This window comes from Tinamus guttatus, unplaced genomic scaffold, assembly GCF_059628265.1.
Source record: "Tinamus guttatus ecotype Peru unplaced genomic scaffold, ASM5962826v1 Tinamus_guttatus_pri_ptg000548l, whole genome shotgun sequence".
Lineage (NCBI taxonomy): Eukaryota > Metazoa > Chordata > Aves > Tinamiformes > Tinamidae > Tinamus > Tinamus guttatus.
This window is the reverse complement of record NW_028289082.1, coordinates 1,173,278-1,199,899: the sequence shown is the minus strand read 5'-3', so window position 1 is coordinate 1,199,899 and position 26,622 is coordinate 1,173,278. Positions and strand designations below refer to the sequence as shown.

At 42.1% G+C, this 26,622-nt stretch overlaps 1 protein-coding gene across 2 annotated transcripts in view; it reads left to right on the top strand.

Moving 5' to 3' along the window:
• The first annotated feature begins 809 nt into the window (after window positions 1-809).
• Window positions 810-26,622, top strand: part of MSRA (methionine sulfoxide reductase A) — a 233,518-nt gene continuing 207,705 nt past the window's right edge. Inside the window, exon 1 of one of the 2 annotated variants that reach the window (XM_088534350.1) lies at window positions 810-974. In XM_088534350.1, the coding sequence (XP_088390476.1) occupies window positions 845-974 (130 nt within the window). In that variant the 5' untranslated portion in view covers window positions 810-844. Of the gene's footprint in view, window positions 975-16,838; window positions 17,046-26,622 lie in introns of those variants that run through there. The other variant, XM_088534351.1, reaches the window with a different exon arrangement.

Below are 26,622 nucleotides of genomic sequence, written 5' to 3'. Positions count from 1 at the left end.
GCTCCAAAATCCACCCTGTGGGACTCCTGCCTAGTTCACAAGCCTTCCCTGCAACCTCAGGCTTCTGTTCGCGTTTTCCCTTCTGTCTGTTGACCACAACTGCTTGTACAGAGGAAACTTCAACTGTTTGAAGAACAAGACCCTGTTATTTTCGTGCCCTTAAGCTTCTTCTGCATTAAAGTCCAGACTCTACCTGCAATACACGGTGTGCATCCCCCCTGAAAATGCAGCGGGTCATTTCTGTAAGCAGTTATCCTCCCTTCGCTCGCCGTTTCTGTGTTTTTATTGCAAACGTACACGCAGGACAGTGACCTCCCAAGCGGGATGCTACTGCGGGCATCTTCGCTGTGTGAAGAACGCAGGATAGAGTGGGTTAGTTAAAATGTAACGGAGGGGAGTGCTGCATATGCCAGGAAATAGGAGGAAAAATGGAAACGACGGACTGTGGTACTGTGAATTCTGTAAGCGCGTGAGGAGTGTTCGTGTTTTGCCCAGAAACATCAACTGGGCGCACGGAAAAGAGGCCGGAGCAGGTGCCGTTTACCCCAAGAGGGGCAGCGAGAGGGGGAAAAAACCCCTCCTGAGGCAGGGCAGGGGGAAAAACACATAAATCAATAAAGCGGACCGGGCAGAAGGCTGCCGAGGCCCCGGGGATAACGCGGTAACGGTCGCACGGAGACGGCGGGGGCCGGTTCGGCCCCGTTCGGCCCGGTTGGCGCCGGGGCAGGTGACGGTTGAGCGCGGACACCCTCCCCCGCCCGGCCCCGCCACCGACCCGACAGGCAGCGCGCGCGGGGCCGCTCCCGCCCCGGCCGCCGCCGCCGCCGCCCGCGCCTCGGGGGCGATGCCCGCCGCGCCGCGGCGCCTCCTCCGCGCGCTCCTCGGCTCCACCTTCGCCATGGGCGACTCGGCCTCCAGGCTGCCCCGCAGAGAAGAAGCGCTGCCCGGACGCGGCCAGAGGATGCAGGTGGCAGGTAGGGACCGGCACCCCCCTCCCCGCCGCTGCCCTCCCCCTTCCCGGCCCGTCCCGGTGGCGGCGGCGGCGACGGCGGAGGGGAGAGGAGGGGGAGGCGAGCGCCGCTGCGCGGCCCTGTGCGCATGCGTGCGCCCTCCCCGCCCCGCCACAGGCGGTGCTGCCGCGCTGCGGCGCGGCGCGCATGCGCGGTGGGGGGGAGGCGTGGGGGGGAGGCGTGCGCGCGCGGCGGCGTGCGCGCATGCGCAGGGGGGTCTCCCCCCTTGAGGCGCCGTGAGGAGGCCGCAATGGCGCGGGCGCCGTGATGCTCCTTTTAGCTCTCTTTCCGCCGTAAACTCATTCTTTTCCTCCTCGAGGATGCTTGAGGAGCACGCCTTCTCCCTTCGCTCCCTCCACAATGCCATTCCCTGCGGCGGGGAATAGCGGTTGGCTGCCTGGAGCTGTCCTGGCTGTGCTGAGGGAAATAAGAAAGAAAATCCCGTGTTTATTTTCAGCTGTGTGTGGCTTTTGTGATGATTTTTCTTTTTTATGGAGGGTCACACTTCAATTTTAAGACATGTTTCCCTGGGTCTTGGTTCTCCTGTAAAATGCAAATGAATAATTCCCCAATGGTTTGAGTGCTTTAGGAGTGAAGGTTTTAAAGTGGTTTTGAGCTCTTCAGCAAATCTCGACAATTCTTTAAGCGTTCTTTCAATATTTCCCCTTCCATTTCGGGTAAAGTGTGTGCTGTCAGGTAAAGAGTAGCGACTTTGAGTGAAGTAGTGAATTCTGCCTCCTGTCAGGCTCGCTGGGCACTGGAAACACTCCAAGATCAGTGTTATCAGTGTTAAATAGTTGTTGCAGTGACGTGGGTGCTCTTGTAATGTGTGATCATTTTTCCCATTTTATGAGGCGTTTATTTATACATATATTTGCTTCAGGCATCTAAACTCTCAAAATCGATGAACCTTAGGGTTCCTATATAAACCTATGAAACACATCAGGGTCCTAAGTGCTGGTGGGAGAATAGTTAATGACTGATGGCATAAACTGCAAGAAGTGCTGCAAAATTTGCACTTCTTGCTCAGCCTTGTGCGTTTCTTTCTGGCATATTCCTGTCTTTATTTTCTTTTTAAAGATCCTACGAGACTGAAGCTCTGCTCTTTGGTCCACCCTCACCCCAATCCAGTGTCACCAGCAGTTTGCTGAGCGTGCTTTCCGTCACATCATTCATGCTGTTGTTTAAGATATTGAACGATACTGGCCCCAGCATCAGCCTGTGGGGTAACCTGCCACGCACGAGACATCACGAGATTGATGGCTGCCTTTTGAGTTGGGTGGCCTTCCAGTTTCAACGTCCAGTGTCTAGCAGGCTGTTCTTCCACCCCATATTTTCACAGTTTACAAACGCTTTCTGCACGATGCTGTATATTCTGGTCTATATGACAAGGTTATCGTGCTTACTCATCAACGCATCTTTTTTTTCCCCAAGCTTTCTTTTACTGCTGTCATTTCTGTAGACAAATGTCCAGGCTGGAGGTGGCTGTGCCAGCCAGGCCACAGGATAGTCCAGGGTTGTGTTTGCACCAGCTGGTGGTTGTCGTCTTCTGCGCATGGCCCCGCTGGCCTCTCTTGCACCTCCTGCATGTCGTGATAATTGCATTGCTCCTTTTTGCACGTCTGGGTCCCACTGCTCCTGGTCGCTGCTGCTTTTTAGGTCTTAGGACCTTGAGGATGTAAGTCTTAGTCTTAGGACTTTGAGTACGTTTTTCTGTTTTCTTTCTTTGCAGCATTCATTTTTGAAAACTTCCTTTCATGAGATTTTTTTTGTACAATGGTGCAATATGACGTAGTAAAATGACCTACTATTTATTGCTAATACCTGCCTAGTAAAACCGTGGTTTTCAGAATTAATTTTAGTTACGATTCTGCTGCAACACTGGTGTGTTTTTATGAGTAGGTAAGTATGTGTTATTTAAGACTGTTAAAACTTCAACTGACCATTTTATTTTATGATTGTGCTAGGGGCACTAGTCATAGAGTCCTAACAATGTGGTGGTACCTTCCTGTGCAAGTCTTGATGTAACACCATACATGCATATTTATATATATACACTATATATGTATATTTACACATATTTTATGTTGCATATATGATATATACATATGCAGTAGCTTGTGTATCTGTAGTGTATTAACAGGTTTTTTGAGGCAGTCAAGATGCACCTTGTGGGTAGACAGGCTTACAACTATTTAAATCTATTAAACCATTCACATTTTTATTTATAGATTAATTGCGTAATAATTACAAACTTGGGGGAGGTCATTGTGAACTTTAATTTGACCTTCTGTATAAAAAAGAGCACAACATTTCTGTGAATCAATCCTTACTTGCGTCAGACCATGTTTTCTGGAGAAAACTCTGATGAAAAATGTCCTTTGATCAAGAATCCACTGCAAAATTTTATAAATTGTTCCAATATTTCATAACTGCCCCCATTAAAAAGTGCATACTTTGAATCAGTTAGTTATGTTTTTATGCCGAATCATTGAAACTTTCTGCAGTTTTCTGTGTGAGCTGAAAAGCTCTGTAATGTGTTTTCTGGTGTACCTGAGGTTCTTCAGATCATAATTAAAATGCTGGTTCAACTATTTATAAAATGTAAAGGCTACAACCAGAAAGAAATGAAATGAAGTGAACTTTAGTAGTCTGACAACACAAAGCGTGTTTTATAGTCCTTTATCAGTCTTCTATCTTTTCCTTAAAATGTCATCAATTAGTTAGCATCTTCCCTGAGCTTTACTAGAGATTTTATTATTGATAGCGTCTAGTTAGTATTTTCCTGTTTGTGTATCAAAAGATGATGTTAATCCTTTCGAGCTGATTGTTGACTGTAAACTTAAGTGTTTCTGAATCATTGGTGTTGTGTCTTATTATGCTTTTACGAATTGGTCTGCATTTGGTTTGACTATTTCATTTAATTCTAAGGCAATGTATTTCCCATTAAATTCATACAAGCATTTCCCATTAAATTCACACAAGCGTGTATGAATTATATGTTCCGTAGTTATATGTAGAGCTAGTATTTCTACTTGGCAAACTGAGCTCTGGGAAAATTTGTGTTGAATGTTTTTTGCTGAGACTAGAGAAGGATGCAACCAGCAAGCATAAGGGAATGGAGATTGGGATAGCCTGGCGCTCGTCATTTTATGTTAATTTTGTATTCAAAAAAAATCAGTGGAAAAAATCAGCTTTAGTTGCCTTGATACTGTTATACAGATAGGTGATCTTTGCGTGAGAGGGCGGAATCAGCTCAACCTAAATTCATTTAAGTTGGGATGTGGTGTTCAGTGGTGGTATCTAATGAATGTAAATCAATATAATTATCTTCTCAGTGGTGCCTGATGAATGGACAAGATGCAGTGGGCATTGAGATACGTGAAATTTTGTGAGGATGGTTGAACCCAGCAACACGTTTCCCGTAGAGGCTGTAGGAGCTCCATCCTTGGAGATGCACAAAACCCAAGGAGTCATTGTCCTGTTCTAGCTGATCAGAGGTTGGGAGGTTGGACTAGATGATCTCCAGAGGTTGCTTCAAACCTCAGTGATTCTATAAACCCACCTGTCCATGGTGGTGCAGGTAGCAACTGTGTGTGTGCATCTTTTCCAGGATCTCCCAGTGACTGTAGAACTCCCTCAGGAACTGAGAGACCTGGATTCTTGGGGATCCCCTTTGGGGAGGCTCATTTTATGGTGAAGACGCTAGTGGACATCACTACTGAACGTCACAGTCTGATCTTCTGCTCTCTATGAACTGTGCATGTTGTAGAAATCTCAAGTTGATGGCCAAGAGATATTTTTTAAAGCCTCTTTATGCTGTCTAGTGCCAGGGAGATCTTGTCCTTTATGCTTATTCTGACCAAATATACATTTGGCATTAGCTTTTCATTACAATTTCCCTGGGGTTTGTTGAGATTCAGATCAGAAAGGAGGTAAAAGAGAGTACGACTCTTTGCTCAAGTACCTCCCTTGTGTTAATTTTTTATTATTTGAAAGGCAGCTGGTGAAATCTGTGGTTACAATATCCTTACAGGTATATGTGCAATGAATTTGCCTGAAAACAGTGCCTATAAACAGTTAGTGTGCCATGGATTTTTCTCTTTCTCATTTTTTTTGATCATTTTTCAGTTTCCGTGGTATAACTAAACCCTAAACAATATCGTTTTCAAGCCAAATATATCGCTAAAAATATTCTACCGTCACTGAAAAAAAAAAAAACCCACAAAACTTAGGAATTACTTCTTAAGCATTTTGCATGTGCTTTTTGGAAGGTGCCGCAAGGAGCTGCAAAGGTTGAGTCCATGTGCAGGGTTTTTGCTGCTGCTTGTACACACTTGCGATAGTGAGGAAGCAAAACGAAGGGTAGCTACGCACCCCCATGCATTTAATGCATTAAATGCATATGAGAGATATGCTCACATATTGCATATCTGCAACATACCCGGTGTGTTTATGGAACTGCCTATCCAGTCCAGTGCTGCTCCCGGGCTAACACCGCGGCTGCTGCGAAACCCTGCGCTTCCTCCTCACTTATAAGTACATTGTAACATAAAGGGCGACGTCATTCCTCCGCAGACCCTCTCCAGGAGTGAAAAAAAAAGAGAAAAAAGATAAAAAGAGCAAATCTCTTGCTGGAGTCCCCGGAGTTGCTGGCGGGCTGCTTAGCATGCTGCTCACGGGCGGCCGCGCGCAGCGGCGCGGCGCAGAGCTGTCCCCCGCAGGACTGCGGCGGGCCCGAGCGCGCCGGGAGGAAGGATACTCTTCCCCGGGGTTTTTCCCTGGCAACGGAGCGCGAGTTGCCGGGAAACGGCAGCGCTTAAGCGAGCCGCAGCTTCACCCACCGGGCAGCCCCTTGCATGCAAAGCAGCCTCGGAGGGAGGCTCCTCTCGCCGGCGGCGGGATTTCGCGCTCTGAAATTTTTTTAAAATGGAATTTGCGGGGTCTCAGTGCAGGGGATTGTGGGCGGGTGCTGCTCGGAGGAATTATTCTAAATCGTGCAATAAAGGAGGATAATTATTTCTCGGGAAAGGTAGTGGCGTGGAGCATCGTCTTCAATAGCTGCACAGCGCTGTGAATTTGAAAAGGGGCGTAGCGTGTAGATGCCCCAAATCTGCATTCTTAAATCCACCTGTCAATTATGAGGATTAAACACAAGACTTGCAACCTCCTAGGCTGTATTTTCCTCTGGAGAACATTTTCTGTTTTTTTATTTGGGCCACATAGGAATCTTCAGATACATCAGCCTCCTTTTGCTAATGATTTCTATCCATTTTCTCCTTAGTGGTATTTGTGAATGCATAGGGTTGACCTCATGTTTAGCTGGTTTGGGGATTCTGCATCCAGAATTGATGCAAACATCTCATTTTTCCCTCTTAATCTGTATGTGGTAGTTGAAAACCTTTTGCACTTTGCTACTGAAGCTGTTTGCATCTCCCATTGCTGGGTGCTGTATGTGGTAGTCCTAAAGCAAAGGGCAACTGGAATGGAGATACAAGTGGGTTTACATCATGGTTACGTGAACAGGTTAGCTTGGTGTAAGCCAGGAGTGGATTTACAGCCAAAAAACTACTCCAGGGAGAGTTGCCTTTGCTGTGCGGTGAATGCAGAGTAACTTACCTGGGTTTCTTTGAGAGGTAAAAGCTACATTTCATTTACTCCAGGGTAAAAACGTGCAGCTACTAACAGAAGTAACTTGTTTGCTGAGGGTTTTGTTTCTGTGATGCATTTTTCTCGGTGCTGGTTATTCCCAAAATGGCACGACAGAACTTACTGAGGGAATAATGTTATTTAATGGCCAGCCCTGGAGTTCATACTCAGTGCAGTCTTGAAAATGTGTTTGCCCCAGGAGTTAACCCAGTTGCTCTGCATCACAGGTGCCTTTTTACCCCCCCCCCTTTTTTTTTTTTCTCATTAACTGCCATTTTACAGAGTTAAAATGTTATTCTTGCTTTGGTTAATGTTCATATGCACCATTTGCAAGAGTAAAAGAATTTCCAAACTTATGCAAAATGTGAGTTAAGTTGTTTGCATATCTAACTGTAAAATACATAAAACCTTATTCTAAGTATTGTGGTACCATGAAGGAAAAAAAGGAAGTACAGTAAAAAGCAGCACATTGTAACTGATTTTAAGGTAGGTAGAGGCCTTGGAAAAGGAAAAGACCTTGCATTAGTTTACTCTAAAGCAGATTTAAGGTCATTTGAATGTTTCAGTCATTTTCTGTCAGTCATTTTGTGTTTGTTTGATGCGTAACACTAACCTCGGATTTTGGAAGTTTAAAAAACTTAGATGGTTTAATAAAAAATACGGAAAACTGAACTTAAGGCGAAGTACCTAATTGGAATTTAAAGGCATACATTACATTCTTTGGTTTATAATCTGTCGTGGATACTGCTTTATCTTTGCATGCTAGTATTTATTAGGTATGGACTTGGAGTATTACGGTTACATCTATACACTGCTGTCATCTTGATAACCATAAACTTGTATGATATATATCGAGCTTGGAAGTGGCCTTGATGTGGAGATGCCTAAGGCAGTGAAGTTCAGCCAATTCTGCGTTGCGTTGATGGGGCCAAACTCTTCTCGGTGGTGGCCAGTGACAGGACAAGGGGTAACGGGTCCAAGCTGAACCCCAGGCAGCTCCATGTCCATGTGAGGAAGAACTTCCTTGGTGTGAGGGTGCCCGAGCCCTGGCACAGGCTGCCCAGAGAGGCTGTGGAGGCTCCTTCTCTGGAGATGTCCAACCCGCCTGGATGCCCCCTGTGCCCCGTGCTCTGGGTGTCCCTGCTGGAGCAGGGGTTGCACTGGGTGATCCCTAGAGGTCCCTTCCAGCCTCAACCATTCTGGGATTCTGGGGTTCTGTTTTATCTCTTTAGACCTTCCTTAGTTATTGTTGTAGACTCATTGCTGCGGGATGTGAAGCCATCCAGCAGTGCAACTGCACCAGCAGGCCAGATGCCAGTGGTGGGTCACTGAGTATCTCCTAGAGGACTGGTGACAGGCTGTATTTTTTTGGACTGTGATGTGGGTATGTATGTGGATTGTGATACAAAAAGTGTAAGGAAACGCAAAGGAAGGTGGCAAGAGGCTGAGATACCCTCAAGATTTGTCAGCGCAGGAAACGAGAATGGGACAAGCAGCGAGTCTGTGACGCTTGAGGTTGAAGGCTGTGTCCCATGGCAGTGCCTATGTATGTAAGGATGGTCCCTGTAATGAACCAATGATAGTTGGTAGTCAGTAGTGTTCAGAGTAAACAGGATGATGTAACCAGCTAGGCAAGGACACAGGAGCCCCAAAGATCATTGGTAGATGTTGTGTGTTGTAATCGGTGCCCAGGATAAGAAGTGAGGGCGATCCATCACCCCGTTGTCATAAAATTAAATCTCAACTGTTTTCACAAACTAAGGAAACCACAGCCCGGAGGCAGGACTGGATTCCTCCTTTTTAAATGTGGTTTATAGTTATATAGCTCAGAAAATTAAATTGTATTTTTACAACTTTTATGGCTATGAAGAAGGTTTTGAAGAAGGTATTTAAGAATTAAATAAAGGCAACACCCAGGAAAGAAGCAGAACGTTTATAATCGTTTTTTCTCAGAGAGTTGTGTTAACGCTTTAAAAAAAGACAAAATATTAAGGGCTGGAAGCAGTAGATGCTTTTCTGGTTAGGTTTAAAAAAGTGAAGAAATCCCCTAATCAGCAAGAAAGGAACTGCATCTAAGATACAGAGTCTGGAGGGGCTATTTATATTGCCCCCTTTCTTTCATTTACATTTTCCCTTAGGGAATCTCCCTTCTTGCACAAATAAGGATGTATGGATCTACTTTGGCATTCGTCCAGACTGACCTGATGCGCAAAGAGTAGAACTGAAATCTCCTTTGAAGACGTTGCACTGAAACAACTTTTAATAAATTAACCTGCTTGGATTAGCAATGCTTAATTTCATTCAGGAGGCAGGTAAAATACAACGAAAGGAAGTCAGAAAAACAAGAGAGCTGATTTTAACTGTGACAGGGGTGTGTTTAGATGGCAGGCTGCATATAAACAGACACGAGGGCAGTACGTTTTTAATTTAGCTGCCCTAAATCAGCTCACAATGTCAAAAAAACTGAACCTGTTGTGAGCTGGGTGAGGACGAGGTTTCAGACGGCCCTGCAAGACGGTCGTTGCGGTGCCATTTCCCTTTTCCCCTTTGCCTGCCTCCACGTAAGCCAGATTTTTGCTGATTTCTCATGGAGACATTATTTTTTTTCACATAAAAATGTATGTTTACCTAGGAGTAAAATGCTCATTTTTTTTTCACAATTGAGAGCGAGGTGGCTTTATTTATGCATCCAGCAGCATCACCTGGGCAGCTTCCAAAGTGGAAATTGAGCTATTAAACGATTAGAACAATTAAATGAGGTATAATTGTGTTTCATCTGCACACTTTTCTTTTTTGCTTTTTAGCAATTACAATCAGTCTGTTGATTATACCCAATGCAGAAATGACCTTACTTAAGTAGCTTCAAAAAAGTTGATAAAAATGGGATCGAGCACTGAAGACTGAAGAAAGTTACATTTCTGAATGCTTAATGCCCATCCCCAGTTGTAGACCTTCATTATTTTTGATTCTAGTTACATCATGAGGAGCTGAAAGGTTTGTCTAGCCAGCCTAGTACTCCTAAAACTTCAGAAATTACATTTTTTTTTAAATTTCTCCCTTTAGTGCCTGCATAAATTCAGCCATTTGGGTAGAATTGCTCTGGAGCATAACTAGAACTTCTATACCTGCTCGGTAGAATTAACTGAATAACTATTTTTCACTTTCTCTTCTTCTCAAGTTAAGCATTTCTGCTTTTGGAAAAGTGTCTTTTGCTGTTGTTGGCAAATGAGTTTGATTCCTGGTTAAAACAGGTGCGTCGGGCAGCGGATGGACAGCGGATGGATGTGGCTCTTGATTCAGGTTTGTGACATAGGCCCTGTGGCCAAGAAGTAGCCACCGACACAGCCGAGGTTGCCACCGACACAAATATTTGGTGAGGCAGAAACGCGGCCGTTCGGAATTGCTCTCTGGCATTTAAATGACTGAATTCCTCCTTAAATGACTGAAGTCCTCATTACGGAGTCATCCTTGTGTTGAGCATTTCACACATCAATTAAGACCTACTAACTATTTAATTTAATTTACACAATTAAAAGGAAGATTTTTGAATGGGAGAGGAAAAAACAGATAGTAAAATATGTATCTTAAATGTGTGGTTCTGTGTGCGCAGACAAAAGTAGGTACTGCTGTTGTAAAAACAAATCATTCTAGTTTTATTAAATATAATGCAAATTTAAAAGTGCAAAATGAGAAGTACAAATAAAAAATTATTCTCTGGGCTGGTGACTGAATGCAGATGAGCAATTCTGCGATACTAATCTATGCAGACCTATTTAAAGCATTGAATTTGGAAAAACCTCATTGTTTAGGAAAATCTTGAACGCCAAATAAATGAGCTGCTACCAAAAATTCCCTGCAAAGCCCTTGCTTAGTGTGCAGCAAGGAGCGTGTTCTTATTCCTCACACATGGGCTGACAAGTGCGAGAGGGCTACCTGGCCGTATTTCAGATAAATTCTCTTTTGTAGTAATTTGATTTTCCCGAGTGTCCTTATTCCTAATCACTACCTATCCGCTTCATTACAAGCCTGTTTTCAATACATCCAGGTTAGCTATAAGTAGCTGCCATTATAAATAACTACTGGTACCTAAAGTGCTCTTTCGTGCCGCGTGCTGTAATAGTTTTCCTCAATGACAGTCGCAACTATCTGTGAAGCTGAGCTACTAACATTTTGATTTTTGTAAGTATCTGTTTTTCTCCTGAGATCGGAAAGGAAATTATAAGCTGTTACAGGTACAAATGGTTTTTAAATTTCCATGTAGCACTTACATATATAATGCATGTATCTAAAGCGTTCTGAGTGGCACCAGGCAAAGAGAGGGTGAAAACATTTCAACCTAGAAATGCAAAATCTGTTTGATGCACTCAGAAAAAAAGCTAGTCCTCAAGAAGAAGAGATTTGGTCAATGTGGGAGACTGACCTGTGCGTTTTGCAGTTTCAACCCGGGGCGCGTGCTGGGAGAGGATGAGATGTTGGAGGATATTCCCAGCTTCCACAAAAGCCCCTGCCAGGCCCATCCTACCTGCAAAAATGCTAAATCATAAATCCGTGTGGGAAGTGGTCAAGGCCTCATGCTGCCTCATGGGCAACTTGGATGTCATGGTGGACGACAAGTTGCCCATGAGGCAGCAGTTGCCCTCGTGGCCAAGAAGGCCAATGGGATCCTGGGGTGCATTAAGAAGAGCGTCTCCAGCAGGTCGAGGGAGGGGATCCTGCCCCTCTGCTCAGCCCTGGTGAGGCCACATCTGGAGTATTGTGTCCAGTTCTGGGCTCCACAGGACAAGAGGGATGTGGAGCTGCTGGAGAGAGTCCAGCGCAGGGCCACAAGGATGATCAGGGGCCTGGAACATCTGCCCTGTGAGGAGAGGCTGAGGGAGCTGGGCCTGTTCAGCCTGGAGAAGAGAAGGCTGAGAGGGGACCTGAGCAGTGTCTAGAAGTACCTCAAGGGAGGCAGTGAGGAGGATGGTGCTGGCCTCTTTTCACTGGTGGCCACCAAAAGGACTAGAGGTCATGGCCACAGACTGAAGCACCAAAAGTTCCACAGGAACTTAAGGAAATTTTTTTTAACAGTGAGGGTGCCAGAGCACTGGAACAGGCTGCCCAGAGAGGTTGTGGAGTCTCCTTCTCTGGAGATCTTCAAACCCGCTTGGACGCAGTCCTGTGCCACGTGCTCTAGGTGTCCCTGCGTGTGCAGGGGGTTGGACTAGATGATCTCTAGAGGGCCCTTCCAACCCTAAGCTTTCTAAGGCCAAGGCAAAGCCAGTCTGTCCTCCAGCAAAGGGAATTGGTTCCATCCACAGCTACATCCTGGGTAGTCCGTCTAGGAAAACATCATCAACCTGTTGATCCAACAGGGGCTCTTGAGGACCTCACATAGACTCCATGCAGATTTAGCCTTTCAGATCGCTCATGTGTTTGCAGGCCTTTCTTTTTTATAACTTTCCCATTTTTGTGTTGGAATGTGCTGCCGTCTCCCCTTACTTCAGCTGTGGCTATCTTACCATTTCTATATTAGAAATATTCCTTCTTTTCAACAGTCTTCCTTATCTGCTTATATTGGTCTCTCAGTTATAGCTGCATTCACTTATTTATGGATTCTTACAGATTCACCAGCATTTGGGTGTTTAATAATAAACGAAAAGCAGAAAATAGGAGATTCATTAGGTAATTCGTTGTTGTCATTTCCCAGGCAGAATGGACCAGGTAAAAAGAGCTTTTTCCTGTCACATAATGTACTTTCACCCATTTATAATAAATCAACAAAACATCTGGCTCCAAAAGTGGGCTCTTGCATGTCACAGAGGAGCAGTATTCTGGTAATCCAAAGTTTGGAATGAAGTATTAGGTGTTTTTCCTTGATTCACAACTTTAGAAGGCCAGTCAAGGAAGACAAAAAGGAAAACGAGAGATATACCAGACCTTTAAAATTCTTCAAAAGTAGCAATTTGGGGTTAGAGTATCTTAATGCATTTTTCCAGTGGATAAAGGCCTTCTGCTGCATACAGATATTTGTTAGCATTTTCAATTTATAGATCTGTATCTATTGTGTTGCATGCCAAAACGTGGCTTGTAAACGGGTTTGCATTTCACACACCCCTGTCTCCCTAGTTCTTCTCCTAAAACTTGCCCCATTAAATTTGCCTTCGCTGCAAGCCAAACGAAGCGATTGTAGTTCAAGGTGTAAGGAAGCACCTTGAACCTTTGAGTGCTGCATTAAAAGGTGGAGTTGCTGCTGCTCGAGCAAATGAACTGCTGCTTCTGTGCATCAATTTTCCATTTGCGAGGTGGGAGGCTGCTCATTTCAAGTCGGTGGCTTCAGGTGTATGGGCATGCCATTTTTGTGAGCGATAAGGGAGATGGAAAAAATGCATAAATAAAGAGAAAGAGCAGAATGGGGAGAGATCTGGGTGCTTTTAGAGGGAGAATTTTGAATGAACAAATTGTAGGGGGACCGGGTGAAATACATGAAAACAGAAAAAAAAAAATTTGCAATAGACTAGTTAATGACCCTGGCAGAGAGAAATAAGTACACACACTTTTTCCATTGCAATTCTTAGAAGAAAAGATATATTTGATTCCTAAAATATTATGCAAGAATAAATTTGTGGATATTTGGTGGCCATCTGGATGTACCTGCTGTCGAAGGACAGAGCTGCCTGTTGTTCCCTAATGGTAAGTCTGACAACATGGAAAAGAGTCAAGTCTGGAATAGAAATAGGTAGGAAGATTTGGGGGAAAAAAGACAAATACAGTGTTGTGCCTTTTAAGCAAATAACTCCCAGGAAGATGGCTGGAGATTGGAGAGTATTTAAGGGAAAAGTTTTGGAGCCCAAACTGGAGAAGTTGGTGGCGGAGTAAGGTGCAAAACAGACGAACCTAAAAGGAGCTGCTAGGGCATATATTTGCTTTTCCCGCTTTGCTTTCAGCAGGAATAATGAAGGAATAATGACAGTTGTCCATCTCTCCCGGAATTGCATATTTTGGGGGATGCATGTGAAATGCAGTGTTGTCAGTATAGATAATTTTGGGGAAAAGGCTGATTAAAAATGAATTTCTAAAGGCAGCTCTTTCAAATATAACCCAACTGGTAGTAATTTATATGGGATCTTTTTGTTCCCTATGGTCATTTCGTGAAGGGGAACTGTCATCGTAGAGGTTTGGGGCAAATACACAAAGAGCAAAAATAGAAGAATTACAAATAAAAGTATTTTTTTTCAGCTTGATCTGTCATTATGATATTAGGTTACTACCTACAGCCATTGAAAACGGCCGGGCAGCCTTGGATGGACGTCTTGCTTATTAGACCTAACTCTGGGCAGATGTTCATTTAACCTGTTTTTTAAAAGTTGCCATAAGTTGGTACTTTTCTATCACAGTATGTAGCAGTTGCCACCTTGAGAATTTTTTTTTTCGTATTATTTTTATAACAGAAATGCTGCTTTGGTTTCACCTGCGTGGATGTGTGTCCTGTTCACTGTAGGTATGCAAAGCAGTTTATATTCTCCCTTTTAGCACCTTATTTTTAGGTATTTGAAGGCTGCTGGCAATTCTCTTGTCAGTCTTCAGTTCTCTCGATTAAAGTGTAGGATTTAGCGCTGGTTTTAGACTCTAAATTTAGATAATTCTATAGGTAGCTAAATGTGCTCTCATTGCGCGAGTGCCTCATTTCATCCATGTATAGGCATACAATCAGTGGAGCCTTGAGAAAGGAAAACAGTTAAAAATTACTGATAATTTGATTTAAAAATATTGATAGAGCAGCAGAATATGTTTGTTATATCAGGTGTACACCTTATGCCATGATAACGGCATGGCAAATAAAAGCCAAATGACTTGCAAACTCGCTGCCCAGCCCCACGCAGCCATGGGACAGTCATTAATCCTCTCCTAAGACAAATGCAGATCTTTTAAGCAAGGTTTAAAACACTGGACTTCGTTAACGTGAAGAACAAAGCTTGCTCCCTCGTTAGTGTTCAGGGAGAACGTGATTCCTCCTTTTTCAGCCATGGGAACATTATCCTTGAGGAAATATTGCACTACTAAGTCCCAAATAACAGAGTCTCAAAACATCTGGGAATCTATATTGAACCTCTTAATGATTAAAAAAATAAGTCGCATCTGTAAACTTATTAAGTTTGTACATTTAGGGCAGTATATTTTCCGTATAATTGATCGTGCTCATTAACGTAAGTGCATGTTGTTAAAAAAGTTGGCATTTTGCCATGGCAAATAACTTGGAAAAGAAAGGGCTTTTCCCATAATTCTACGCATATGAATTCCCGTGATTTAGCATGTCCTGAAGGAAGCTCCAAGCGTAAGTTGTTAAGTCTCGCAGTGCATCGGGAAATTTTCCACTAAATTAACTATTAATGCTGAGCAGTTTCTCCCCCAAATGCTCCAGCAAGAACTTTGCTTTTGAATTAGCAGCTGAAATCACCGGCTTCCACAGATGTGTTGAGTTTGCTAAACATTTTGGGGGGTATTAGCTAGCGGGCTTTGGATTTAGTGCTGATTTTAAGCTGATTTTTAATAGCAGTGCCCTTGATCAAGCACCCCTTGATAAGCAGTTTTCAGCCTGGAGTTAATGAAGTTAAAATGTACAAGACTTCGGGCTGCGATCTTGATTCAAATCTATCCATCTCCCGCTCCCAGAACCTTCCCCTGCCTCTTAAGAGGAGAGAAGGAAAACCCAATATTATTTTAAGGAGTATTTGGTACTTATTAAGATCATACGTACGCCCTCCTTCCAAAGCTTCTTGATTTACTGCAGGTTGTTCCCGTGCTGCACGCAGACATTTTTAGCGAGCAGATTTCTTATCGCTGCCAGCAGCGAACGGCTTCCAGGACTCTGCGAACAGAGAGCGAAAAAAAAAAAAAAAATAATGTTATATCCCTTGTAAAAGGTAGGAAACCATGAAATCTATAAGCCGCTTTGGCAGCCGGCGCGGCTGTTGGTGCCAAGATTTGGTTGCTGACCCACAGCTTCCTGTTTTTAAATATATTAATTGCTTCGCAGAGAGCATCTTTTGGAAACAAGGACTCCGACAGCCTGGCACGGGCTGGAGCGCGGCCAAGACTGCTCGGGAAGGCTGCCATGCTGGGAGCGAGCGAGCGGGAGCGAGCGCCGGAGCGGAGGCAAGAAAAAAAGGCAAGACTTGGCACGGCTCAGGCAAATCAGCTTCTTTTGTCTGCGTCCTCGGCTCGAGCTTCGGGAAGGAAAACCGTCCTGGGGTACGGAAAAACTCCGAACTTTTTTCGGCTTTTCCAACTTGGAGAGCTTTTCAAGTCCTCGGGGCTGCTTGAAAGCGCTGCTGCAGGAAATGATGTTCAGTTGTGCCAGTGATAAGGGAAATAAAAGGCTTCTTTCATGAAGCCTCCGCAATAAGAGTTTACACACGTGGGAAATGCGATATTTGGTTTTTTTTTGTAGGTCTGGTTAAACTGTGTGAGGGAGACGAGTAACTTGGAAGATTACCGAGGGAATGCCTAAATTAAAGGGAGAATTTGAATTTTTTTTCAACAACAACAAAAGTTTTCATCGAGACGAATATGCTTTAAAACCAAAGCTGACCTCCTTTGGAATATGTTCAGAATGAGGATTTCAGCGTTTCTCTCATGTAAGTGACAGATATGAACTTTTAATGGAACGTCCTTACAGCTTTTCATCGGAGCCAACTACGAAGTAGGAGTAGAGAGAAAGTTGAGACATCTTGACACAAAAGTAAGTGTGTTCTTAAAGCGACAATATTTATTTTTGCTGCTTCTTGCTGTCCTAACTCCATCTCCCAGCCCTTAGTGACTGCACTGAGGACCAGCAGGACAAGCCGAAGACACCCAGACTGGAGGGCAAAAAAAGCCATGAGAATGTGGTTGTTTTGCTACTGCTTCAAAACCTTTCTTGCACTATATCTTACTAGAGAGCATGTGGAACTGCTGCATTTTCTCCTTCTAAAGGAAATGAGAGGAGGGATAGTGACTTTTGCTAAGTAGAGGATGTTTGAAGACGACAGAGCTGGACTCGAACTGATGCCACTGGATACAGCAACTTCAATTTGTAGTTGCAGTGATCTGTTTGCTGAAAATTGTGAAAAATATCTGCTCCTTTCTCGTGCGTGGATTAAAAAAATAATCTGGGACTACTGAAGGGTGGATATCTTGCGATTTCAATAAAATTCCGGACCTAAAAATCCATTGTTTTCTCCAAGGGTGCCTGGATTTTCAGTGAGACAGGTACCTTCTTTTGGATTTCATAGGAGCAAATCCTGGGATTACTGCCTGTTAGGCCTGGATGTGGTTGGATTATGCTACCTCTGCTTTGGCAATCAGCATTATTATTTCAGAGAGTACCTAGAAAGCATAGATTTTAATGGATCGTCTTCACTTAGAGTAAGTATTACACTCTGTTTAAAGAATAGATTGCTCAGCTTGTAAGATTTCTGCAATTTCTATCCTGCTGCAGAAGCACATTTCCCTAATTCTCGTATGCTGAAGGAAAGCAAGAAACAAAACACTAATGGAAGCATTTTAGCAGCAATGGTTTTGTTTTAGTGTACATCACGGGCTTGGGAATACGAGGCTCCTAGAAATAACTGACCTTCTTGATGTGCTCGAAGAACGTAGATTGCTCAATATTAACTTGGCTTCGTAGCAAGACGAATATTTGAACTGTATCAGTGAGCCTATTGGCAGATACTAAGGGTAAATGGTGGTTAAGATGCTGTTGTGGTTGCCATCTGATTTATTGAGCTCCTTTTCCGGGGTTTTGCTGAGGATTTTTGGAGGTGGCTCCATTGAATGCCCTGTTTGGGTTGTAAGAATAACAGTGCTGCATTTTAAACCATTAGGAAACGCTGGATGCAACAGATAACGTGTTGAAATAGGTACCCAGGGGGGAAAGGAGCTGTCTGAGCCCAGTTTTGCTCTCTGTGTTGTGGTTAGCCAGTATGGGGCTCATTCCTGCACGGGAATTAACGTGGGATGGGATCGGGGATACGGAAAGCTGGGCTGGAGCTGAAGTTTGCAATCAGAACAGTGCAGCAAGTTTGTGCTCAGGTTTTGCAGTGGGTTTCTTCTTAGGAATAGTGTGCAGTCCACCTGCCTTGTAGTTTATCTACTATTTTTTAAAACAAAATTGCAGTGGACAGCCCTATTAAAAGTTGGGGTGCAATATAAAACATTGATCGTGGTGCTTTTAAGTGAAAAGCAGCTCCGAATATTGGAAGAATAATCATATTTCTCTTTAGTGCTGATTCGTAAATGATTTCTCAGTTTTTTAAACATGATCAACATGTGGCTCCTTGCAATGCATTTACAAACAGAAATGTTTTTCCAACGGTTTGAATATATATTGATGCTCAAGTTATTTTGAAAACTATACTATACTTGTGAAAATATTCTTTATATTCATCATTTCTAGATAATAGATTCTGTGTTCCTAAAGCAGATACAGACCATTGCAGATTTCCCTTGGCCTACATAATAAACTATTTATTTCTTAAAACCTTCTCTTTTAAAGATTCATTTTAAGTGCTTATATTTGGAAAATACCCCAGCTGGACAAATTGAAATCAAAACTTGAATAGCATAGTTTAAACTGTTGGGGTTCAGAACGTTGTTTGGGCTGTGTGAAAATTTAATTTGTTAGTGTAATTTGACATGGTTTATTATATTTAGATATTTTATTTAGGATCAGTATCATAATTTGGAGTTTTCTGGGTGCTTTAACCAGATTATTCAATATCACTGTTCATTTATGATTCCCGATTATTGTTTGGATAACTTAAATAACTCGAGCTTAAGTGAGCCGTTTCTGTTTATTTTTTATTGATTCATTAATAAATATTGTGAATTAAATTGTCCAATTCTGTAAAGCAGCATGCTTCATTGTGGAGGTAAAGATTAGGGTTTTGGGTTTAACTTAATTTTTCTTATGAAATTAAAGAGACATAATATTATTTCACATAGCAGCGTTGCGTTTGGTACTGCAAAGGGCCTGTGTCTCATCTCATGTGTATGTGCTAGGAATCTATAAATCAAGATTTACCCTTCTGCGTTTCCTAATATCTAGGTAGAATGAGATCAAAATAGGACTATGGTGGCTCAGTTTGTGCCTTTTATGTTAACATGCATAGACTATTTTTAACATATTTACAGTGATTTGTTGAATGAGCGCACGCTACACACCAACACATGTAGGACAAGAAAGAGATGAACAGTTTCCTAAATAGGGTTGTGGGAGAATAATGCAAATATTAAGATACAATATGTACAAATTTGGCATGGAATTTTACCTATTTTTTTAAATTCGTTTTTAAAAATTATTATTTTTAATAAGGCTATATGTAGACATGCTGGGTAGACTCCCAAAGCTGCACATTGGCCTAGCTGTACCCATGTTGGTGGGTTTGCCCTCACTTACTAGCCTCTATCTGTGCCGTAGAATTTGAATTTACAATTTTGAGCGAAATAGAAAATGAAGACTGCGCCTTTTCTGATACTATGTACACATCCCTACCCTCGAGAAAAGCTTTGAGCTGCTGGTAAACTTTATAGAATGATGTTAAGGACTTTGGTCTGTGGTGCACAGATAACAAAAATATTAATTCTTAATATTTTAAAGATAAAAATATTAATTCTTAATATTTTAAAGTTGTCTTAAGAGGACTATACGGTCTGTTATGTTCATTTATAATACAGATGAGTGAATAACCTGTTTAGGGCTTGGTTGATTCTGGCAATCTGGTGGAAATTAGAGATTGTAGAAATGGTAGACAGTTGTCTTGATAATGATGGACATCTGTGGTTTCCTTCCTAGTTGCTTTCCCATACTGGAATTATCCTCAGCATATGTCTGCATTTCTCCACGTGGCTGTAGTGATTTTTCCGTGTTTTGCTGATGCTGTGGAATGGTCAAATGTTTGTGTCTCCTCTGGCACAGAAGCAGCATCCCCGTTAATGCAGTCGAAAGCTTCAGTAGTCTCCACCTTGTGTTGACTATTGGTTCCTTTTATGTTCAATAATATCCCAATTACTGCAGCGAGAAAAAATAGAGAAAACAAATGGGCTGCTCTGCATTTTTTCTTGTATGTCGTGGAGATGCCAGCACTGACCTGGCGACCCGAGTTGGATGCTATTTTCATTGCAAGGGGATGAATTTGCAAGAAATTCCCATTATCGTCCCTTCTTTACACTTGTTAATCACCTCATTTTCTTGTACATTTGGCAAGACCAGGCAGAACTCGCCTTGATTTCTGCAATTTCTGTAATTTCTTTTATCTGCAATTTCTTTTAGCTAGCTTTTTAAAAATTCAATTTATTTTTTTCTTAGTATACTACAGGTTAACTTTGTCTTTCCTGGGTCTGTTTTGGTTTCAAGCCTTGAGAAGACATAAGGGTGAATCTTCCCTAGTGGTTTATACCAGAGTGACTCCTTATTTTCTACCTCCCATGGACAAAGACTGTTGAAGAAGTAGAGGAGAACAGGAGTGACATTTGGAGCTGAATTGACTTTTCTTTGTCAATAGATTGATACAGAACAAGGTTGTTCCGGGACATCGAAACCCTTCTGCGTGTTGTGATCCTCAGATGTTGGTCCCAAGACACCCTCTGCCAATCCATTCTCAGCTCTGTAATCCATCAACGCATCTGAAGTCAGATGTTTTTTTCAGTCATCTGTCTTACACTGTGCAAGTCCTTCATTTGCAACTGATATTGGTTAAATCTACAGGAATCCTGAAGAAAATATTGGCAGCTCATAGTAAAACTTAATAACCTAAGCACAGAAGCAGGAATTGTGAGTCTCAGCATCTGTTGTACAGTGAGAATGTTGCCATTTCTGGTGACCGTAAACATATCATAAAGCACCAGTGTTGCACTCTCAACATCACAAGTTTTTTTATCTCTTTAAATTGAGAGAAACCTCCAAGAGAAGAATGAATCTATAATTCCTTCTTTTTCATTTTTTTTTCTGTGAAGATAAAAGGTATCCTTGAACACTTGTTTTGTGTAATCCTGGATACCTTGGAATGGATCAATTTGAATTTCTCGCTAGTTGAAAACCTTATATACCATATAATTTTCCCATCTATATGAGGGGATAGTCTACACTCAAGGCCACTTCTACTCTATCCCATTATCTTTATGCTATTTGATAATACCAGCACATGAGTTCAGATCCAGAAGAGCTTCAAAAGAATATTGACTCCTTTTGAGAAGAATTTAGAAATCTCCTCCCTTGAAATTCAGTGTCTAGGTTTTCTTCTTCATCTTGTTGTTCGTGTTTGGTTGTTAATGCTGTCCTATGTGTAAGGCCCTTGTAGAGGTTGAAAGAACTGTTCAAGTTTTGATCGTTGAGTTGATCTCTGTGCCCTTTCCACCATTCTAGTGTCCACCTTCATTAGTGACTATTCCTCACCTGGTTCCAAAACAACCTTTATTAGCAGGGAGCTAAGATACAGTGTTGCAGACCACAAGGAGACTACGTCTATAAAGAAAAATGGAACATTTTTAAAAGAAACTCTATAAATTTCCTGAGCCATAAAATAGAAGTTCATCAGAAGTTCATATTGATACCTTCCTGTTATTAGCAGATAACAGAACAGCCCGTTAGGAAAACAGCATATATATTCCAATAAAATCTGGGGATTCTGAGTCTCTACTGCCATTTTAGATATTCAAGACTCTCTTGAGGTGCCTTCATGGAGCTGGTAGGTACAATGTAGGTCATACAGGAGACCTGGGCTCTTCTGGAGTTACAGCTGAGCCAGATGAGATTCCTTGGGGCACCTGAAATGGTACTAGGCATTTGCAATTGCTTCTTCAGTGTTTTACAGACTAAGACTTAAGACATTTTGTAGAGATTCTTTTTCTATCAGGTATTTAATTCCCAATGTACATCTTCAGGAGAAGCATATGAATAACTCAGGTGGAAGGAAGTCATTGCCCCCAAAGGGTTAACTATTCAGAAAAATGTAACTTATTGTATAATATTGATATAAATTCTTGGGTTCAACACTACAGGACTGAAAGTTTTGCACTTAATTAGCCAGAATCCCCTGATATAAAAGTCTTCTGCAAGAAGCGTATTGACACATCAAAGGTTTGTTTTAGGTAGAAACCCATTTGTGAAGAAGTAGCATGGAAAGAGGACAGCTCCTTTACTAGAAGGTATTATTTTAAGACTTTTTCACTTATATTAGCCACCTTCCATTCCACTCTCTACATAGTGTTACGTATCTACAGTTTGAGAAGGGGAACAGAGCGAGCGATGCTCTAGGTTGTTTGCTTGTATTTTACTTCTAGACGTGGACGATACCGTCTTTCACAAAATCTCTACAATACCCTCTTTTTCTAGGCATTTTTTCAGATTAAATTGGATGTCAGAAGCATGCAATGAAAATAGTTACGGATTTTAAAATATATGTAACTTCGAATGACTGATAATTAAAAATGATAAGCGACAGCTAATATTATTCCCCAGTGAGTTCTCATATTATATGACAATAACTAAAATGAGTTTTCTGAGCTTCTTTCCATTGTCCTCTTGGTTCTTAGCAAATCTTTTATTCTAAGAAATAAATGTTGGCTAGAATGGAAGTGTTGGAAAAGACAGAGTGCTGGAGGAAGAGGTTGGGCAGTGTATGAGACTACACTCAAATTGCTGGAGATGCTTTATTTTTGTTCCTGTTGGTTCTACTGTTGATTCTGTTGAATCCTGTTGATTCTATGCAGCTTGTTAGCTGGGTGTCTTCTGAATAGTAGTGTCCTTTGAGGCCATACTTGCTCCCCGTGCTTCCTTGTGATGCCACGTGAGAGCTAAAAGGTGAAATGGTTCTGCCTGTGTCTTCTTCTGCTGTTGACCAAGCCAACAAAAATCAACTTCTCCAATCTTCAATCCACTCCCACTGTTTTTGAATGTCAAATGCAGATTTTCTGTGATAAACACCTCTTGAGAAGACCCTTCTGAAGTTGGGAAGGATACGCTCTGGATCCGTCTGTCACTTCTCTTGCCTTCTAGGGACATTGGAGGGTTTAAGCCTTTCTGTTGGACATCATTGCGTCTTACAAAGTTTTGCATCTTATTTTGAACAGAAGACATCCTTTTAGTCAACACTGGGGTGGGAGTTTACGGCAAATACCTGCTACCCAGGCACAAAATATTTGCTTTTAGCAAGAAGAGTAATTCTAAAAGGTTGCCAAGATCATAAGCTACCTCATCAAGAGCAAAGTAACTCATCTGAAAGCACGAATAGAATTACAGTGGCTTGGAAATTACTCTCCAAAATCTCCCAAACTAAGGAATCCCCTTCTGCTCTCAATAAAATTCGAGTTTTTAGAGACCTGCTGTTTATGATAACTTAAATCTTGGACTGGGAGACAATAAAGACCTAAGAGGCAGTATCCTAAGCTCCTCTGTGGAGAGAAGTTTCCTGTCTATCACCAAGCACTTATGGGATCCATCAGAAAATAGCTCCCTAACTCAAAGTGACACTCATCAGGGCCACAGAATTATTCCTTGGCTATTTTATTTTGTGTGTATTATATTTTTAATATGTATTTATGTATATATTTTGCATAACTTAAAAAGAAATGATTAGATGTATGAACTCAGAGCATTGGCAAATTTTTGCAGCTAAGATATATTGTGCTAGTGTAATGTTTTTCCTTTCAGATGGATTCATGCTGTTCATGTATAATTCCCTCTAAGCTTCTATAACACCTTTTTTTTTGGGTAGATTCACCTGAAAGGGAAAAGTTAAAAGCTGATATATGGTACTGAATGAGCAAGTTGAAGCAGAGGAGGCCCCACTGCCTCTCCTTCCAATTTGCTGTGTTGCAGGAGGCTATTGCAGTACTTACTGCTATAGTTGGGAAACATTTTTCTTGTTATTTAATTCAGATACTGACATAACGAGTGCTCTGCTGTAATGAATATTGGATGGGGTTGTGTTAATGTAAATGCACAGCCACCTCGCCGGTTCTCTCCAACCTTTATGGCTTTTTAGGAAAGAATTTTGAGAGCGCCACGGTTTGCATCGCGATGAAACGGGAGGATATTTTTATGGGCACTTAATTAACCATCTCCAGCACTCGTTTTCCCATGTGGCCTTGTTTGTTATTCAGGGAGATTTCACGTGGAAGAGTCTTTTAGGAGAGGATTGGGCTGGGATCAATATAATAAGACAGTGTAGGAAGGTAGAACTTAGTACTTTTATTTTCTTTCATGGCCAGTGAACAAGAAGGAGGGAATTAAGCCATATTCTATATGCTTATTGCTTTGCAGGCATATAATTATATGAAGCCATTAAGTTTGTGTTTGGCTTCCTGGAAGAGGGTCTCTATGAGTAAATAGGGCACAAATTGGGCTCTGCCATTTGCTTGGTCATTCCCGCTGTAGGGTACAGCTTGGAAAGTTCATATTTTAAGATGTTTGCAGCGCATTTCTAGGAGAAATAAGGGCCAACTGGGAAGAGTGGGGAGGAGAGCAGTGACAGAGGTTGGAGGTCCAGAAAACCCAATGGGTGAGATGCCAAATGTGAGTCATTTGGCCTCAGGAAGAGAAGCCCAAAGCAGAACGTGGTTCCAGTCTTCAGCTGTGTAAAAGGCTGCTGCAAAAAGCTGTGTAAAAGGTGAATTAGAAAAGTCCATGTTGGAAGGGACCTTTGGAGAACATCTTGCCCAACAGGCAATGCCCATAGGCATTTCCCAAGTTCTGATACATGTTCTTAAACTTTAACGTGGGAGATTTTATCTGAAGAGCAGAGATGTGTGTGTGTAGTAAAGTAAAAAATCAACGCTCATATACAGCTCTGAAATAATTAAAATATTTCTAGTGTTTTTCCCCATTATCATCAGCTATAACAGAGCTTGCAGGGAGAAGTTTTTGCTGGTTTATTTTCCTGCCGTTCTGATGCTCGACCTAGTTGGTACACGAGGTTGAACTTTAGTTTCTGAGTGACAAAGACTGTAAATGTTTTACTGTAAATAACTATAATTTAATCAGTAAGAGATAGAAAAAATAATTTGAAACATCCTTATCTGCCTGTTCTCTAGCCTATCCTCTAGTTCCCCAGTTCCTTCCCATTCTGCAGTTTCCCCTGCAGCCCCAAATTTGCTTTTTTTCTTTACCAATCACTTTTAGGTATAAGGAGTGTATGGATGTAGGTAGCTGATGTTGTTATTGGTTTCAAAATGTGCCTTTGGGCGTTAAAAAGTCCTTACTCCCATAGGGATCCACAGGATCCATAAGGCAACGTCAGGAACAGCAGCAACGCGGTGCTCCCAGCAGTGTGTGATCTGCAGCTGTGGATTTGTGTCTAAATATTTTCAATGACTTCTGTTTGCTATTTCCTTATTCAGCAAGGAGGATGAAATCTGCCCTGCACAAAATTACATCTAGCTAGTGATAAGATTTTCTATTAAAATTTCTATTTTATTTAATCTCCTTACTTTTCTAGTTTTACTTGCTTCATTTTTAATGCTAATTATAATGGAAGTGATAAAGTATGTTTACCGGCCACAGAACTGTTCTCTCCTTCCTTGTAAAGTCTGTAGACCTCTATTCGTTTCAAAATCTGAGTTAATTTTACTCTTGCCCTCCCTTTCTTTTGAGATTTTATGCGTATAAACACTCCGTTTCTCGCTTAATACAGACTTGTGAATCCCATTTCTGCCATCAGGCGCCGAATGCTCCAGGGAACGTGGTAGAGAACAGGCCTTGGCTCCGTGTCCTCATCTATTTTGTCAGCACAGTGTAATTTGCTGCACCCTGAAGGGAACCTCTGGAGATCTTAGGATTTGCTGAGTGCCTGAAGAGCAAATGCAGGAATTTAACCTACGTGGAGAAGGTCCTTGTGCAGCAAAGACCACAGAGGAAGGGCACTTGCTGCCTTCTAAAAATTTAGTCCCTGCGTCTTCACTGAGCAGTTAAATGACATAAAAGATTTTTATTCCCTCATTCCCGAGGGCGCTCAGATCATAGAATCATAGAATCACAGAATGGTTAAGGTTGGAAGGGACCTCTAGAGATCATCTAGGTGACCCTGCACACGCAGGGTCACCTAGAGCACGTGGCACAGGACTGCGTCCAAGCGGGTTTGAAGATCTCCAGAGAAGGAGACTCCACAACCTCTCTGGGCAGCCTGTTCCAGGGCTCTGGCACCCTCAAATGAGAGGACCAAGATGAGGACCACAAATTTGCCCTAGTTGCTGAGCTGATGGTCCACCTAAAGTAATGCTGTGCATGGCCCAGCTGCAGATGACTTATGGTGGCCTGTGGCTTCCAGCTTGAGGACACAACTTGGGAGCACCTAGAGCAATATCCTTGGCCATAAACATCCAGTAACCCAATGTAGTGATAGCATGACTTTAATATTGATGACTAAGCTACCTATGCTATCCTTTAAATGATTGCATCAGTAATCTTGGTAGGTTCATATTGTGCTTGTAGGTAAAAATGAACCATTTCCGAGAAAGTTCTCTGTGTGTTGTTAACTCTTGCAGATTCATGAGTCATAGTATTTTTTAAATGGACAGCTTATGCTTAAGCTGCTGTAAGGATGATTGCAGCTATTTTGTGCAGATCAAATATTTTGAAATTAAGCTGTAATTTTTCCACTGCTGATAGCAGTTATTCTGAAAAGACGGTTGTGAAGCAGCCTGAGCACAGTCAGCTCAGGGCCTTGGGTAAGAAGAACCTTCCTTCAGGGTTTGCCAGATTCAGTTCCTGCAGTGCAGCCAAATTTCTCAAACTCCTATGTTTGAAACCGGGTTCCTAAATCTATATTCAGCTGTTGATTTTATTGGAAGGTGTAGGAGGCTGGTCCTTTTTGAACACCAAGCTCCTCTAATTATGTAGGTAACATATTTTAAGATGTTATACTATGAATCATTCTCTTCCTTTATTAGAAATGACATTTCCATTTAATTTCCCAGTGGGATTCCGTTTAATGTTTTCAAAACAACA